This window comes from Physella acuta, unplaced genomic scaffold, assembly GCF_028476545.2.
Source record: "Physella acuta isolate Inbredline_101_S28 unplaced genomic scaffold, ASM2847654v3 ptg002051l, whole genome shotgun sequence".
NCBI lineage: Eukaryota > Metazoa > Mollusca > Gastropoda > Physidae > Physella > Physella acuta.
In genome coordinates, this window is record NW_026733554.1 from 146,324 (window position 1) to 165,492 (window position 19,169).

General features: G+C 39.3%; 1 protein-coding gene across 1 annotated transcript in view; it reads right to left on the reverse strand.

Moving 5' to 3' along the window:
- The window catches only part of LOC131931895 (tetratricopeptide repeat protein 28), a gene marked incomplete at its 5' end in the record, with an annotated part of 72,561 nt that extends 53,597 nt beyond the window's left edge, over positions 1–18,964 (reverse strand). Inside the window, 2 exon segments of the mRNA XM_059288724.1 lie at positions 17,978–18,134; positions 18,837–18,964. Coding sequence (XP_059144707.1) covers positions 17,978–18,134; positions 18,837–18,964 — 285 coding nt within the window.
- Between the last annotated feature and the right edge of the window lie 205 nt (positions 18,965–19,169).

The following is a 19,169-nucleotide window of genomic DNA, read 5'->3' on the forward strand; positions in this document are numbered from 1 at the left end:
AGTTTTCGTTGCACCCTTGCCCTGTATGAACAGAACTTAGAGTAGTGGCTGTCAAACAAATAACCCATAACGCCTCCTCTGAAAAAACAAAACAAAAAACAACAAAGGTTTTAGAGCTTCGCCCCTCCCCCCCCCCTCCTCTCGTATTCTAGGCGCCTCCCCATCCCTTACTTGTTTCAATTGTTTATAGTTATAAGATAACACATAGCCCGTGTTGGTCTAAGGAGCGGACAGTTCCTTGATCGAACACTTGTAAAACTAAGAGCTTACTAAGATGGTTTATGGATGGGATTGCAAATATAATTTTTAACTGTGTCCCTGGTTACAAACATTTTTTATTAGCAATATAAACAGAAAGTTATATTTTAACGCCAATGGTTGACAAAGGTCTAGGTAATAGTCCAAGTAAAGACAGAGCAGTCAGAAAACCAACGGGATCCGAACCTACCATTCTACGCGGCAACAAATCGCCTTCGCCCTTCAGACGTTACTTTCTGTTTATATTGCTATTTCAGTTACAACGCCTGCTTCCACCCCCTCTACAACATTTTTACTATACACGTTTTTATATTTACATAGCTGTATAATTTTTTTTTAGTGGGACGGCGTGGTCGAATGGTAGAGCTTCTGACTGCTAACCCGAAAGTCTCGAGTTCGGATCCTGGGCTCAAGGCTGTAGGACGTCTCTGATTCCACCCATCTCTATTCGCTCGAATGCCTTGGTCATTGAAACTTATGAACTATACTTTATCTGGCCAATGTGTTATGGAAAAAAGATGATAATTTTTAGCGATATAGATGATACGTTTCTGTGATTTTTTTCTCGCCTTCCCTAACACTACACTTATGCGCGCACTCGTAAGGAGATGCATCACCCAGTTTGGAAACCTTTGAACTAGTCCATTCGCCCAAATACTTTCAACCATGACCAACACAGAGGCGGAAAGTGGCAAGTGTTACAGTGCCTAATAAAAATGGCGGTTGCCTAGATGATGAATCAAGGCCCTGGTGTTTTCCGCAATGATTGACACCTGTCAGGTGCGGAGACTACAGCTCTGATGCAACTGCTCAAATCGGTTAAACAGAGGTGCCGCACCAGGTGACACCCGACCTAGCGACGCCGCTGGGGGGGCGGACTAAATTTTCCGTGGGTGGGGGTGGAGGGAAGACAATGGTAAAAATATGTTTTCTATATAAATTACATTTCGTTCGGAGAAGGGGGCTACCCCCGAAAAGATGCCTGAAAGAAACTCCATTTAACAAAATACTGTCAAACTTGACCAACACAGAAGCGGGATGTCATAATGACAACAAAAAAAAATGGCGGTTGCCTTGATGAATCAAGGCCCTTGCGATTGACACATGTCTCGTGCGGGGATTTACAGCTTTGATGCAACTACTCAAATCGGTTAAACAGACCCAACATGGCCGCTACACTCCAGGATTAAAAGTTACCGAGGTCAGAAAAAAACTCTTTTGACTAGTGTATGTGGGTGTGTGTGTGTGTGTGGAGGGTGTAAGGGGGGGTAGTAAGAGTAGGGGTGGGGAGAGAATGTGTCAAAAGAATAGATTGGAGAAAAACTGTTCACAATACAGGTACTTTTTCGTTAAAAGGTGCAGAAAGCCACCGTTTCGCTACATCCACGCAGACCTTTTCAATCTTGTTCAGACATTTGCAAGGAGCGGAAACTCTTAAACAACTGGAAAGCCCCTTTTATAAAGAGATATCGGCTTTTAAAAGCGTCGAGGGAAGGGCAGACACATTCGTTTATAAAAATAAATTTTAACGTACATGGCACATGATATAAAAATTTACGTCTTTATTTCTTTCAAAACTACATATGTAAATTAAAATCAACGTAATTTTATTGTTTAAAAATATAACTATCTTTTAATATGTAAACAAAGACTATTACATTACAAGACTTATCGAAGGATAAAAATCAAACGTTCTTTTACATTTCATTTAACAAGGCCCTAAACTTAAATATAAATTATTTTACTTTGAAAATGTGCTAACTAAATTAAGCCACGGGAGTAATTATTATTTCCAAGGTCAATGACCTCTGCTCGTGCTCTTTAGTTTCCCCACTCGAGCAGACGCTCGGTGTTTAACTGCGCACCACGTGACAAGGTTCCTGATTCTACCGCGAGTAAAACTGTAATTTATTCAGAGAGTTGAACGTTCTAAAAAAATCGTGACGAGGTCGCTCAACGAGTGAATCCGTTAAACATCCGGGTGTCGTAAAGGATTAAGAATTCGTTGTACGACGTTGGTGACGTAATCAAAGGACGTGTACACAGGTAAACCAGGTGGTCACGTGGTTTACGGCCGGGCTTGTGTCAATACAACGCCAGGTGAGTTACGGCTAGATGGTTTTGGTCAGATATTAGAGCAAGGCTGGTTGGTGTGGGGGACCGAGTGGACAAGGCTAGCTAGATGTGGTCCAGTTAATAGGTTCAGGGAACTTAAGTTTGACCAAGGTTAAAGGTTGTCCAGTAAATAGGTTTAGGGAACTTTAACTTGACCAAGGTTAAATGTTGTCCAGTTAATAGGTTCAGGGAACTTGACTTGACCAAGGCTAAAGGTTGTCCAGGTAATTTGTTTAGAAAGCTAAACTTGACCAACTCTAGAGGTTGTCCAGTTAATTGTTAAGAGATGGGTTTTATCTTCTAGCTGTCTGATGTAGGAGCCGACAACTAGATTTTGGTACTGGTATTGTAGCCCTACAAGATACAAAGTCTTGATGTAGCTTTACGGGTATTAATCTAAGCTGAAAACCACAAACTAATGTTAAGCACACATTTAACTCTAGTCTAATCCCTAAACCAGGTAAAAGTTAACACTATGGCATAACGAGGATTATTTTGTCACCGAGGAATTACAAGATTTTTAAAAACTATGCGTCGTTTGTTGAGTTTTTTTTTTAAACCATGTGTTAGGGCGTCGATCTAATTATAGAATACTGAGGCTTATTCGCTGGTTTTCACATATGTGATTGTAGGATTGTCAATTAAGTTTGTACATGTAGGATTGTGAGATTGTAAATTAAGTTTTTACGTGTAGGATTGTCAATTAAGCTTTTAATGGATTATTGTAAGATTGTAAATTAAGCTTTTACATGTATGATTGTAGGATTGTAAATTAAGCTTTTAGATGTATGATTGTAAGATTGTAAATTAAGCTTTTACATGTATGATTGTAGGATTGTAAATTAAGCTTTTAGATGTATGATTGTAAGATTGTAAATTAAGCTTTTACGTGTATGATTGTCAGTCAGGCTTTTACATGTGTAATTGTGGGATTGTAAATTAAGCTTTTACATCTACGATTGTAGGATTATAAATTAAGTTTTTACATGTATGATTGTTTGGTTGTGCATCAAACGTGTACATTTCGTGACTTAGCGAGTTTGACTTTGCCAGTTAAGTTCCAGCGGTTTTTTTCTAGTATGACATTAAAAAAACAAATGTTCAAAAATCGATTCGTCGACGACTTGTAATACATTCTTTTTCTTTAAAAAAAACGCTAAGCATAGAGCAATCGAAAATCTATATCGAACTTGATGTTTTAAGACTCGGCCGAAAACCAATCGAATGACACTCAGTAAAGCTCGATATGAGAGCAGCATGGGTTGTGGTTCGTGACAAGAACATATGAGAAATACCAGAGACACTAGCGGGAGGTATGATTGGGGAAAGGGAGGGGGGGGGGGTGAAAAGATGGTGTGGAAGCTTAGAAGACGCGGTAGGAGGTCTTCGTCAGAAATGTAATATTTAACTAGGCTCCAGGATTAGAAATGGTAAGCTATAATTGATAATTGTCTTGATTCAGAGATATTTTAAAAGTATCCTAGTTTAGAAAGACGCGGATAAGTTCCCGGGGGGGGGGGGGGGTGATGACACATTGTTTGAAATTAACAGCCGTGCGCCCCCCCCCCCCCTCCGTTACTACACAAACACACACGTTCATCACGAGGCCCGGCATACGAGTCACTGCGATCAAACAGTCCCTGTTCACTTTAAGTCAATTCAGGACCCCGCCCCCCTCTCAAACAGGAAGCTGCCATTGTATTCTGCGCTGTGGACTTGCAGATCATCGCGAGACCTATCCGGATAATCTCTACCCCAACTTTTTATTCAAACAAACATCCGTATAGTGAATTCTTGCCATTGTTCGATGTTATAATAGTTTTTAAAGCATCTTTTTTCACTAAGACTGTAATTACTGTAATATTGCTTTGACATTTGTAAAATTAAAACATTTGATATAGGTCTATTAAAGAAAAAATAGCAAAAAACAACTAAATGTCTATAAACAATGTTTTTTTTTTAAAAACCACGATCGTTAAAATAAACAAAATAAAAAAAAAACCTTTTGTATTATTGTTGAAAACGACTTCTAAACTATCAGGCACTTAAATGTGAAAACTATTTCCAGACTACTTTTAAGTTTTTTAAATTTCAAAACCGTTTGATATTTTTCATTTCGAAATCTTGATATCGTTAACTTTATTAAATTTTTTTTTTGTATTTCACACACACACACACACACGCGCACACACACACACACATAAGCTCTCACCTCGCCCTAGAGCTCTATTAACTACCTAAAGCTCTAAAGGACTTACTCAAGGAGGTAAGCAAAACCTGACGCAAGATGCCGCTCTCGATACTACCTACTATACGATTTTTTTTCTCCGACAAGACTGAATGTTGGTAACCACGGTACAACAGTACCTCCAAGCCAGTTAGTTTCATGGACCCGTCAATCACGGGGTTAGGGGGGGGGGGGCGGCAGGTCGTTCACAGGGTGGCGCCAAATAGCACGCGCATTTGTAAAACAAAATCTAAAGACATACTTTAAAGTCTTACACTGGATTTAGTAATAAACGCATTCAGGATAGGATACTTTATATTAAGCCCAGGATCGTAAAGCGATTCCATTTTTCTCTTAATATAGTTAGGTTTAGAGAAAAGGCAGTGGGTAGAGATAGAAAAAAAGGGGGTAACTGTTGTGATTAGCGACGACAATATTAAATTGTTGATAATTTCTTTGAAAGTTTCCGTTTCATTTCATGCTTGATGAGAAAGTGCAATGTTAAGTATGCAAAAACGTGAAAACGAAATGATAAGTATGTGATTATATATCTGTATTTCTATACTCCAACAATCAAATATTATCTGACGTCTATGTCAAAGTTAACAAGACTCAGTCTTCTAAAACCGTAGAAGGTTAGCATTAGTACTAGGGTCGATTTAGGGACATATTTTGGGCTCGATTTTCTTAACCTAAGTGAAACCACGTTGCTGTAGAAAATATGGCTTTGAAAAATGTATTAATTTAAAAAAGTGAAATATTTTAGCAGTATAAACATTGTATGTGATTGATTGTCAAATTAAAAGATTATGTATCGGGTTCATGGGTAAGCAGGAGTAGGCAGAAGAGGTTTTGAGGATCACTGATAGATCTGGAACCACATGAGCCGTAACGACTATCCGAGGCAATAGAGCGTAGCGAGCAGTGCGTGTACTGTGTCTAATGAACCGGAACGACGAAAGTAAGTCAAGCGGGGCTTGATGTTGTGTACGAGAGAAATTGTATTTCTGGTGAACTATGGGATACAAACAGAAACTTTACTTCAGGTGCTAGTGCAGGGACTATTATATCCTCTTTTTCTTTACTAGATCTAGTATGGTCAGTGTGACAGTATGGTCAGTGTGAAAGTATGGCCAGTGTAATAATATGGTCAGTGTGACAGTATGGTCTGTGTGACAGTATGGTCAGTGTGACAGTATGGTCTGTGTGACAGTATGGTCAGTGTGACAGTATGGTCAGTGTGAAAGTATGGTCAGTGTGAAAGTATGGTCAGTGTGAAAGTATGGTCAGTGTGACAGTATGGTCAGTGTGAAAGTATAGTCAGTGTGACAGTATGGTCAGTGTGACAGTATGGTCAGTGTGAAAGTATAGTCAGTGTGAAAGTAAGGTCAGTGTGACAGTAAGGTCAGTGTGAAAGTATGGTCAGTGTGACAGTATGGTCAGTGTGAAAGTATGGTCAGTGTGAAAGTAAGGTCAGTGTGAAAGTAAGGTCAGTGTGACAGTAAGGTCAGTGTGAAAGTATGGTCAGTGTGACAGTATGGTCAGTGTGAAAGTATGGTCAGTGTGAAAGTAAGGTCAGTGTGACAGTATGGTCAGTGTGAAAGTATGGTAATAGTGAAAGTATGGTCAGTGTGACAGTATGGTCAGTGTGACAGTATGGTCAGTGTGAAAGTAAGGTCAGTGTGACAGTATGGTCAGTGTGACAGTATGGTCAGTGTGACAGTATGGTCAGTGTGAAAGTAAGGTCAGTGTGACAGTATGGTCAGTGTGAAAGTATGGTAATAGTGAAAGTATGGTCAGTGTGACAGTATGGTCAGTGTGACAGTATGGTCAGTGTGAAAGTAAGGTCAGTGTGACAGTATGGTCAGTGTGAAAGTAAGGTCAGTGTGACAGTATGGTCAGTGTGAAAGTATGGTAATAGTGAAAGTATGGTCAGTGTGACAGTATGGTCAGTGTGACAGTATGGTCAGTGTGAAAGTAAGGTCAGTGTGACAGTATGGTCAGTGTGAAAGTATGGTCAGTGTGAAAGTATGGTCAGTGTGACAGTATGGTCAGTGTGAAAGTAAGGTCAGTATGACAGTATGGTCAGTGTGAAAGTATGGTCAGTGTGAAAGTATGGTCAGTGTGACAGTATGGTCAGTGTGAAAGTATGGTCAGTGTGACAGTATGGTCAGTGTGACAGTATAGTGGGTGTGAAAGTATGGTCAGTGTGACAGTATGGTCAGTGTGACAGTATAGTGGGTGTGAAAGTATGGTCAGTGTGACAGTATGGTCAGTGTGACAGTATAGTGGGTGTGAAAGTATGGTCAGTGTGACAGTATGGTCAGTGTGACAGTATAGTGGGTGTGAAAGTATGGTCAGTGTGAAAGTATGGTCAGTGTGACAATATGGTCAGTGTGATTAATGCAAAAAAAAAACATAGCAGGGAATGTTCAAATAATATTTGTTTAAGAGTTCTAAACATTTATAATCTGAAACTTTCATTTTATCTCCGTAGATATTTTTCGACACAAACGGATTCTACTTAAGAAAATTTAAAATTGCTTTTTTTTTTTTTTTTTTTTTTACAAAATGACTGCCTAGCATTACATATTAGATGTAATTTAATCGCTAATAGATAAGGTTCCGTTTTGAAATTGAAGTATAATTAGTAATTAATTAGATGAATCAATAAGAAGGCTAAGTGCACGTTGTGTTTTTATCTACAATAAAAAGTCGATATGTACATCTAGGCAGGGATTAACATAATCTTGTAACATGCACTAAAGTACACGTAGAAATCTTAAGGAGAAAAAAAAACAATGACATCATGCATTGTATGCATTATCTACTATCTAGATCTAGGTCTTAACTCGACCACATAACCAAACAATGAATATAAAATCTGACGCTATCTTATCTATAAGAAACTAATTAAACCACGATTAGCGCCTGAGAACAACGCACGAAATAGTTCACCTAATCACTGCTGATCCAGAAATCTCTTACACGAATCCAACACATTAATCCATCAGAATTGATTCCAAGTATTCACCAAAAGAAAATCACAGCAAAACGTTGAATGAAAAAAAATCCATTGACGTAAACCACACAGAAGTAACGTAACTTACAAGCCCTCGTCGTGTGCTAGTGTTTTTAATCATCCGCTTAGATAACCAACCAGCCGTACGGATTCGTATCGCGCGCGTTTCAACGACTCTCATCACACGGCGAGCGGGCTGGCGAGTGGTGACGGGACGGGGGGCTGTTGCACGGCGGCCAGACGGCATCTTGTCGCGTTCCGTCTAGCCTTGGCCGGAGAGTTTGACACGAGCAGACGGCAGATGGGTGACACGAGTGGTGGTGGGTAAGAACAAAGAAATATTTAGACGACGGTGGAGGAGCTGATGTCATTCCACAGGTAATAATTAATGGGTACTGCTGGCTTAATGATGTCATTCCGCAGGTAACAATTAATGGGTACTGCTGGCTTAATGATGTCATTCCACAGGTAATAATTAATGGGTACTGCTGGCTTTAATGATGTCATTCCGCAGGTAATAATTAATGGGTACTGCTGGCTTAATGATGTCATTCCACAGGTAATAATTAATGGGTACTGCTGGCTTTAATGATGTCATTCCGCAGGTAATAATTAATGGGTACTGCTGGCTTTAATGATGTCATTCCGCAGGTAATAATTAATGGGTACTGCTGGCTTTAATGTTGAGTTTGATGTCATTCCGCAGGTAATAATTAATGGGTACTGCTGGCTTTAATGATGTCATTCCGCAGGTAATAATTAATGGGTACTGCTGGCTTTAATGTTGAGTTTGATGTCATTCCGCAGGTAATAATTAATGGGTACTGCTGGCTTTAATGATGTCATTCCGCAGGTAACAATTAATGGGTACTGCTGGCTTTAATGATGTCATTCCGCAGGTAATAATTAATGGGTACTGCTGGCTTTAATGATGTCATTCCGCAGGTAATAATTAATGGGTACTGCTGGCTTTAATGTTGAGTTTGATGTCATTCCGCAGGTAATAATTAATGGGTACTGCTGGCTTAATGATGTCATTCCACAGGTAATAATTAATGGGTACTGCTGGCTTTAATGTTGAGTTTGATGTCATTCCGCAGGTAATAATTAATGGGTACTGCTGGCTTTAATGATGTCATTCCGCAGGTAACAATTAATGGGTACTGCTGGCTTTAATGTTGAGTTTGATGTCATTCCGCAGGTAATAATTAATGGGTAGGCCTACTGCTGGCTTTAATGATGTCATTCCACAGGTAATAATTAATGGGTACTGTTGGCTTTAATGTTGAGTATGATGTCATTCCACAAGTAACAATTAATGGGTACTGCTCGCATTATGATGTCATTTCACAGGTAATAAACGGGTAATGCTGGCTTTAAATGTTGAGTTTGCCTAAGACGGTTGGGGGTGGGGGGTGGGGGGAAAAGAGTTGCAAGCATTTGTTTGCATTAAAGAGATATTAAATAAAACATTTTTCGAAAGAAGTATAATAGATGTGTGTGGGGACGGGGGGTAGACAGGGTATGTTAATACAATGAAATAAAAAAAAAAGAATGTATTAATTGATTGGATTAAAGTGGTAAATGCTTAGCATTAGATCGAAACAGTGTCTTATCTTAGAAATATGTAAATGCGCCCCCCACCCCATAACAAACGAAATTTTTTATTTGAACGAAATATGATAAACACATTTGACGATTGTAGAGGCTTTGGAGACTTAGAATGTCCAACACTAATCTCTGTTAGTGAATGAAAAAAAAAATAAAACCCATAAAAAAAATCCAGAGAGGGATAAGAGCAAAGGGTAGTTGTACTCATACTCTCGGTCTGCGCCTCGCATTACTGAAGCAAATTAAGGCCCGGGGTAGAGAAAAAATGTTGAGAGAAAGGTTGAAAATGTATGAAGAGGGTCGCAAATTCTCCGTTTATAACGCACGAGACCCCGGAGAGCGCACGAGATGACAGGCGAGGGCTGCTAGAGTAGTTGAGTTATAAGTTATTAATGTCTGAGCCAAACAATGTCAACCTGTTCATATTTGAGCTTGATCGTGAATTGTCTGCGCTTGGTTAGGGTGAATAACTCTTGACGGAAGCTTGTGACAGTACTGTCCCCTGACGCGCGTTATTTACGACGGGGGTAATAAATTCGTGAATATAAGAGCAAACAAAAATTGTGTAGACTTTTAAAAATATATAATTTGGGAAAAAGTAACTCATGAAAATTGTAAATTCATTCATCATCGATGTACCCCTCTTCTATACACGTGTAACTGACATACTTGATGAAAATGTTTCGATCACTTTGATTAAGTTTGATAGCATAAAAAGTAACGGGAATATAAGTTATCGCCCTTAACTGTAACTCCCCCCTCCCCCTCAACAGACAACACAATAGGTTTTACTACTACATAACTCTTTAATTATACTATTCTAAATATTGAAAAGAGGGATATTCTAGCGTAGGCCCTAATGACTAAATATCTACTGCTTTCTTCAAATTTAAAATTGCTATTCAGGTTAAGAATTGAGTAGAATTAAAAAAAAACATCTTTAATTAACAAATACAAGCTGAAGTCGTAAGTTTTCCGTACCCGAGTCTGAATCAACTTTTTAAGGTTTCCCCCCCCTCCGTCGTATAGCTTCATCGATTAGGCGTTTATGAAGAACCAGAGTCCAATAATGCCACAACGAATGCCATTTCTTTTAGAAAGGTCTGTTAAGATACTGGTAGCAAACTGTAAACTGATATAATATGCCCATAAGATTGCTAACCCTAACCCTTCAGCCAAATCCTATCGCAAGCCCTACCAGAATTTCTGGACGTAACCTAATTTAACAATACTACTGAGAACCTAACACCCCTATTTTTGGAAGAGTCCATAGTCGGACGCTATTATTAAGTAAACACCTTAATTGTGTCTCTAGGTAATGTTTGTTCCGTAAATATCTGACCATCCCCCATACACAAGTAATCAGTGTTTCTTCAAGACTTTTTCCTCTTGCACTTTAAATTTTCGGGGTATGGGGGGGGGGGGGGGAGAGGGCGGAGAGGGGGGCGGACTACAATTTTAGGGGAGGGGGCGGACACTGTTAAAAGCATATTTTCTATAGGGAGATGCCTGGAAGAAACTTTTCAAGTATTATCATTCATCGAACATTTTGTAGACCCTAGTTTTTAAATACTCTAATACAAGGGAGGTAACCACTAAAAAGAAGTACAGTAATTGCAGTTCCCGTCCATACTTTACCTTTGACGAAAAAAGTATTTTTAATTTAATGAGGTTAACTTCAAAATTTGTTATCACATACATAATTATTATGTTTTCAATAGTTATTCTGATTTCAATTTTTATTTTAAATTTTTTAATGTTTAAAATATACAACACACTCGTTTTGTTCGGATAGAATTATATACCGTAACTCCTGAACAAAAAGTATTGTATATAATTTATCCGGTTATCTCCCCTATACTATGTTTTATATTGCAGAGTATTATTGTAATAGTAAGTGGTGCCCTTTGTATTGTGATGTGTAGGCTTACATGTCTTTATTTCTAAAATGTAGAGACCATAGCTTACGTTTTCTTTGGGGTGGGGGGGGGGGGATCAGTAAAACAAGATAGACCCTTGCTGCGAGGGTCACTTTCGAGAAAGAAAAACTTCATATAAAATTATTAAACATTTTTTAACGTTGGTTAATTTATAGTGTGGTGGTAAAAGCACAACAACATTCCGGTTATGTACAAGGACATTCACTCTAGTTTTGAATAAATTTACCAGATTTATAGGACTTTACTAGTCAACAGACGTCAAATTAACAAACCGTATTATTACAAGAGTGGAATAGTGTACAATATGTTACATTACGCCTCAGTTAGTTAGATCACGTAGCGCAAGCAAGGCGGTATTTACTTTGGCTTTGAATAACCACGTCTATGTCTGTTATCTAGCACTTACTTTAATTTTTACCTTTAAGAGGTACCAAACTGACGTTATGGGTTATATATATATATATATATATATATATATATATATATATATATATATATATATATAAATATATATATATATATATATATATATATATATATATTACAAACAACTGCCAACATACATCCATTATTAAGTAACTTGCAGTTAAAGATTCCCAAAGGTCTAATACTCGGTATTAAGGCCCCATAGTGTAATCCAAATAGCTCCCATATTACAGTTACATGAACATATCAAATGGACAAACCACCAAAGTACAGAAATAAACCGGGAGTGATCTTCCCTAAACTTTCTCGGATATTCTAATATAACACTACGGGGGATGGCAACTCGGGATATAGACTTCTAGACATGATTTTTAATCCATTTTAAATACTCAAATTTTTTAACATAGAATATAATCTCGTAGAAAAAAGAAATGCACACCAAGTGAACGCTAAAAAAAGATGTGCATAATAGTGCGCAATATTATTAGTACTTTATAAATTTACATGCGTTTTTTGAGAAACCGGAAATAGCGTAAATAAGTACTTCCGGTCAACGGAAATTACTCAAAATTTGACAGAAGGTAGAGAATTAGATCTTTTTACTTACATATCAAATTTCATTTATCTATCTAAAATAGTACTCAAGTTATAGGCTTTTGAAAAATTCAAAGTAGAAAAAGTACCACTTCCGGTTATCGGAAATCGCTCAAAAGTTGATACGGATCTACGATTTTGATAAAATACTTACATATGAAATTTCATCAATCTAGCTGTAACGGTACTCAAGTTATCGTGTTTACACACGGACACACACACACACACACACAGACAGACACACAGACATACGGACAAGATTGCAAAATTATGTTTTTCCGTATCAGTGAGATGTAAAACGTCGAGATTTGCAAAAATTTCGATTTTTTTTTGCACGATTACAATACTTTCTCTATACTTCGTATATACGGGAAAGTAATAAAAAGACTTTACGTGAAAAAATATGGTCTCCGTATCTATGGCAACATGTGCGCTAATCCGCAATCAGCAACCAGAGAAATGTGTACTTAACGAGAACCCACGGGGTGGGGTGGTGAGCGAGGACTGACTGGTTTGTGTGGTCAGCTAATACCAACTGGGTCTTGCGGTCAGCTAGGACTGCCTGATTGGTCAGCTAATACAAACTGGGTGTTGTGGTCAGCTAAAACTCACAGGTCGTATGGTAAGCGAGGACTGCCTGATTGGTGTGGTCAACTAAGACTTATCGAGTCGTGTGGTCATCTAAGACCCACTGGGTCGTGTGATAAGTAAAGACTTATTTGTGTGGTCAGTTAAGAAACGAAAACTAAAAAAAAACCCAGCCTCCCACCCTCTTCCAGTTCTACCATATTAACATGAACACAGACGGCTAAAATCTGTGACGTCGTCGTCACCACAAGCGCCGTAGGTCTTCACATAAATATAGGGACACGGGGCGTAGTACGACTACGTTGTCATGGAAACAGATAAATAAAGTGAGTTATCGTACCTTGTCGAAATCAACTTCTTCACCTTAATTTCATAGGAGGTTTTAAGTAGGGTGTAAAGGTTTAGTTGTAACGATTGGACAACGAGATTCGAGAGAAATAAAAATTAGGAGAGCCATTTTTCCAAAGGGTTTGTTATTTGATTTTAATAGCGTTAGGGTTAATATCTTAAGACACAAAAAATGGGCACTGCAAGCGGAAAAGGATTACTTATTGTGTACTGTGAGCTAATATCAAGTCTATCCGTTGTTTTATTGCGTAGTTTTTAAAAAAAATTAGTTTAAAGAGAAAGGTTCAATTATTTTGAAAAGCTTAGAGTATCCCTAAAGCAAGGTGTATATAATTTGTATTTCCCAAGACTACACATTTTCAATGATGTACATCAAAAAAAATAAAACTTCCACCTGAAGAAAATATATTACTACACGGTTGTAATTAATTTTATTTAAATGCAAGCTTTATAAACAGTGCATAGGCTGAACCAAACGCGTTAAATTTATTTTCCCACTACAAACACACCAGACACCATAATGGCAATGCAGAGTTAGGGCCCCTATCCCGAAAGGCCGGCTACTTCCGATTCAATATTTTGACGGCTGGGGTTAAGGGTCACACGTAAACATTCCAATAGCTCAACAAGAACGACAATTTTTTTTCCGCCGTCGGGTTTCAGGGTTTTCCCTGGGTCCCATATTTCGCGTGTTTGATAAATTATGAAAGTTTAAAAGTTAAATCCTGTTTGGTATAAACAGTCGCATAATGCCGACTCCCATTCGTCCGAATAAACAGGGTGGCATAGAAGCAAGAAGACAATATTATGAAACCGATATTTAAAAAAAAATCTATTTTAGGAGATCGTGGCTTATATTGGTGAGGAAAGTGAATTTATAAACACAAGGACAGCAGTGTAGCTTTAGAGTTTCTTTGCGGATATTCGATTCTGCCTCACCTATGTGTACACATACATATGCATATATGTGTGTGTGTATATGTGTGTATCTGCCTCTGTTTCTATCACTCTTTATATTTAATGTTTCTATCATTCATTATATTTAATGCTTCTATCATTCTTAATGTTTAATGTTTTTTCTATCATTCTTAATATTTAAAAAATAGTTAACAAGGTCACAAGGTCGTAGGGGTCGGGCCGGTAAGCTCATGGCTGCTAAACCGAAAAGTCCCGAGTTCGAACCCCGGAGCAGATAAAGACCGATAACTGGCGACAGCAACCCATCTAGGAGAGACAACTCCAAAATCAAACAACTGCTGCCTTGTAGTTTATTCTTGGACAAACAAATCCAAACAGAAAAGCAGGCGGAAATAGGATTCAACGAGTTATATGGCGTATAACACGGTGACAAGTAATGTTTAATTGTTTTGGGGGAAATCCCGTCCAACATTAACAACAATCACAAAGAAGATCACATACAATAAAAATAAATTTAAACAGCTGACATTGTGTCAAGCGCTTATGACAATTTACATCAACGAAGTCAATAGATCCAAACATCGAGTTACGCAAAACATTTTCATTTGAGTCTGTAAATTTTATCTACACGAACCAAAATCTCAGGTAATTACGCATCAGAAAGAAGATGAAACTAAGTCAACGCGAGAGCAGGAACCTTTGTTTGACCACGGCCAGTCCAGGCTTTGGCTTCCCTCGTGAAAACAAACAGGACGAGGCGAGAAGTTGTGTTCGACGTTCTCCGAGTCGCCTGGGTTTAAAAAAAAATTTTTGTTGTGTTCAACCAATGACCGAGCTTTGTAGAGTGAGGCATGCAATCCCTTCCACGTTGCGATTTCGGGAGGGGTTAAAACGGGGCAGTTAAATTGTGCACACGGGTGACACACCGGTGACAGAAGGGTTAAACGAAATTACTCGCATCGTGCGTGTTCCGTTGCAGGAGGGTTAATTGTAATTTTTCGAAAGTTAGATTTTCGTTTTTTAAATAAGGGGCGTAGAGTCGTTGTGGTATTTCTTTTTAATAAAGCTACTGAAATGGGCTTTTTTATATAAATGGGGATTATGATAAATTAGTAAGGGGTGTCGGTATACGTAAACCTCAAAGGGAGTGGGCTTCGGGCTTTAGTTATGATCTACTACGCGTAGTAGATGGAAGAGGGATTAGATAGATTCCGTAACATGTTTTGTAACTCTTTGTTTAAAAGAGGCGGAAAAAAAAGTTATGAAGAGATCGTGTAGTGGAGAAGGGGTGTTGGTGGGTCTTTGTGACGTCATGTAGGAGGTGTGACATTTTGTGACGAAGCGTGAATTTAAGAAGGGATTTAGAAAAGACGAAAAAAAAAAGAAAATGTGCGAGATTTAATTTACGGACGGCCCCTAACTCAAATATAGAGTCTACTAGCTAATTTCCAAACTCTAACCATGTCAATTTTACCACTGTCAACGAAGCTACCCGATTAATTGGAAGAGTTCTTTCGTACATGATGCACAGGAATTTTTTTAGATTCAACAAGTCCTTTAGCTTTAGCGTGCAGTTCTAACTAGCGATGGTCAGGAATAATAGCCTACGTTTGCCTAACCCCGAGATATATTTAATAAATGTTCTGTATGAGGTTATTGTATGTGCAAATAGCAGATGAAGTAGAGTTCATCTCGACATTTAAAGGGTTTGTGTCTAATCTGCTGTTTTTGTTTTCTGCCCGGCTATAATTAGAGCTGAGTTGACTCAGCGGCGTTATACGGAGATCGAGAACAGATATCGAGTCTTGTCTCAGGGTTAGCGATCGAATGTTCTACGACTAAGCTCTACGAAGTTCCCTTTTCAGATATCCGTTGAGCAGATGATGTAGAAGTTCATATGTTTCTTGACCACGCATACGATAATGAAGACGTGATTAGCAATAGGGCTGGTAAGTAGGTCATTAACCAGTTCAACGGCTCAATATTAAAACCTGCCTGAGCCATATAACTGGTTGGTGACCTACTTACCAGCCCTATTGCATGTTATACGACTAAGCTCTACAAAGTTCGTTCGGACCCGGAAATCCATCGGACAGATGAAGTAGAGTCCATCTGTTTCTTGACCACGACTTATGAGGGGAAAGTATAGTCAGCATTATGCCCATTCGCTTTTACTTTCCCTAACATAATACAGGTACCCAACAGAGCTGGGTGAACTCAGGGACGAGCTGCAGACTCCAGTTCCAGATTCGAACTCGAGACTTTCGGGTCGAGCTACCTACCGCCCGACCACCCGTATACCCGATACTATGTGAACAATGTTTTAAAGTTATTCTGTTCATATTTACATATATGACAGCAACGATTCAAGCGCAGAAAGTACAACAACCTCTAGGCCTGTCTAAATATTTCGGCAACTAATGTAACAAACACCGTATCTCGCATTGTCTCAGCGATAAGAACAGGGTCCTCACCGGTTTAGTGTAAAGGGGGGGGGGGGCGTGTTAACTTGGATACACCAGTCCACCCTTCACCGGATATGGCGGAGGTCCCTCCCGTGTTTACCAACGATGATTAATCTATCGGCCGTATGGTGTCAGTGTTGCGGAGATCACAGAGTTACGGCCCGAGTTTTGACAGCGCCACTCCGGCGATTGTGACAGACATTGAACGGGATTTCGGGCTGCATTCGATCGGTTATCGGCGATGGATAAACAGCAGGGGAGGTAAGGATAAATAAAGGGCGGGTGTGGACGAGAGTTAAGCGCCCCTGTGTTGTGCAGAGGAGGAGGGAAAGTAACGAGCGAGATCAGTCAATGTCAAGGTCGGAGGGTACGTTAAAAAAGATTAGAGAAAACTGTATCGCTATGATGTTGTGATGATTATCGAGTAAACTCAGGACGTATTTTAATCATTGGACAAACAAGAGGAAGAATTATTTTTGGATATTGATGCAAACCGGAATGGGAGGTGGTATGAGCAAAAAAAGTAACATCTTCAGAAAAAAGGGGCTTTGATATAGATCAGGGGATCTCCAAACTACGACCCGCGGGCCGAATGCGGCCCGCAAAGTCCTCTCATCCGGCCCGCGGAAATGTTTTGTCCAAGGAAAAATCGTTTGTTGGTGATGATGAGGAACTTTGCTCAGAAAAATCAAAGACATGTCTGCAAGAAACTGGCCACTGAACTGAAATTTGATAGTTAATGCGGCCCTCGGACTGAAAAGTTTGGAGACCCCTGATATAGATGAAAATAAAAACACTGGTGCATTTTTTTTTGTTACATAAAAATCTATCACAATACTATCACAATACCAGAGAAGGGTACCGATGATAAGTTTACCGATACCTGATATATTGCTGCTATCAATAACAAAACAAGACGTATTGCCGGTATATATCTATCGCGATACCAGATATATTGCTGCTATCTATCACAATGCCAGATATATTGCTGCTATCTATCACAATACCAGATATATTATTTGATATATATCACAATACCATATATATTGCTGCCATCTATCACAATAACAGATATATTGCTTGATATCCACACACCATACGTAGAGCTCAATTGCCTTAGGTTAAAGTGGGGATTTGGGATTAGAAGCTAAGGTCTTAGGATTTATGTTTAGGCGTAAGATAGGAAATTAAAGAGATATGCTGTAACCAATACATTCAACTAAGCGATGTACTAGGTAACACATCTGGTGTAATATATGTAACAGGTACAACTTAACAATGTAATAGGTAAAACGCAACATGCAATAGATACAGGCAAATTGTAATTGGTAATATGTGAGATTTTCTTGGTGTAGTAGAGGTAACACTTACAACTTAACGATGAAATAGGTAACAGGTACAACCTAACAATGAAACAGGTAACAGGTACAACCTAACGATGAAACAAGTAACAGGTATGACCTACCTTGCCCCACTTCGGACAGATGGTCCTGGCCTTGATGGCGTCCTCCAAAGACTTATCCACCTGGCCGTTCTTCAGGTGTGCGGCCGACCTGTTGGTGTAGAGGATGTGGTTCTCGGGGTCCAGCTCGATGGCGTCGGTGTACAGCTGGATGGCTCGTCTGGGATGGTGGAAACACGGGGACCGGTTTAGTTTGGGTTCGAGTCCATTGGACGTTCAATGCTCAACTACGCTCTGTTTTCTGCCCCAACGTTTGCAATGGCGCTAAAATTACTGCATATTAAAATCTACACGATCCGGTTTTTTAATCTGCCCGTGAGTAACTTGTCTTGTTTAGCAAGATTTGTAAACAGTTGTCGCATACCAGCTAACCGAGTCATCATCTTTTCCCGTTTGTGCCCTAGACACGTGGGACAGATGAAGTAGAGTTCATCTGTTTTCAGTGACCACGGAATACGAGGGGATACTTTTGGTCAGCACTATGCCCAGCCGTCTTTGTTTCCCTAACGGAGTCAGTTACCCATCACAGCTGGATTGACTCACGAAAGCTCTACAGATTCGAACCCGAGACTTTCGGGTTAGCAGTCTAGCGCTCTACTTCTAAACCACGCCGTCCCCCGATACAATGATCGCTCTATCTTATTCTATATCTCCCTCTTGTCATAGTTTTTATAACACATTTTATGAAAATTAAGGTGAAAACTAGGTATTTGTACATTAATTTTGGAAATTATTCTGAAATTATTTTTTTTAATATTATAAATGTGTCAAAATTGAGCCCCCCCCCCCCCCCTTCAACACATAGACACTCATTTGGTCAATGTGTTGTATTTAAAAAAAAATGATTAAAATAAAAACTTACCTGAAGTTGCCGGCCTTGACCGCCTCACTGCTCTCCAGCAATTTCTGCAGGTACATGGCTTGGCTGGAGGGGGAGGGGGTGGGGGCTGGTATGGTGGGGGCGGGTACGGTGGTGCCGGTGACATGGTTCTGTAGAGAGCAAGAAAATATTACAGGGTGAGTGAAACAACAGGTGTGCGGGGGTGTAGAATATACAGGTATGGGGGTGTAGGATACACAAGGCTATGGGGGTGTAGAATATACACAAAGGTATGGGGGGTGTAAAATACACAAGGGTAATGGAGTATAAAACGCTGAAGTCTTCGGAAAAACACGGAAAATTTGCAGTATAAAT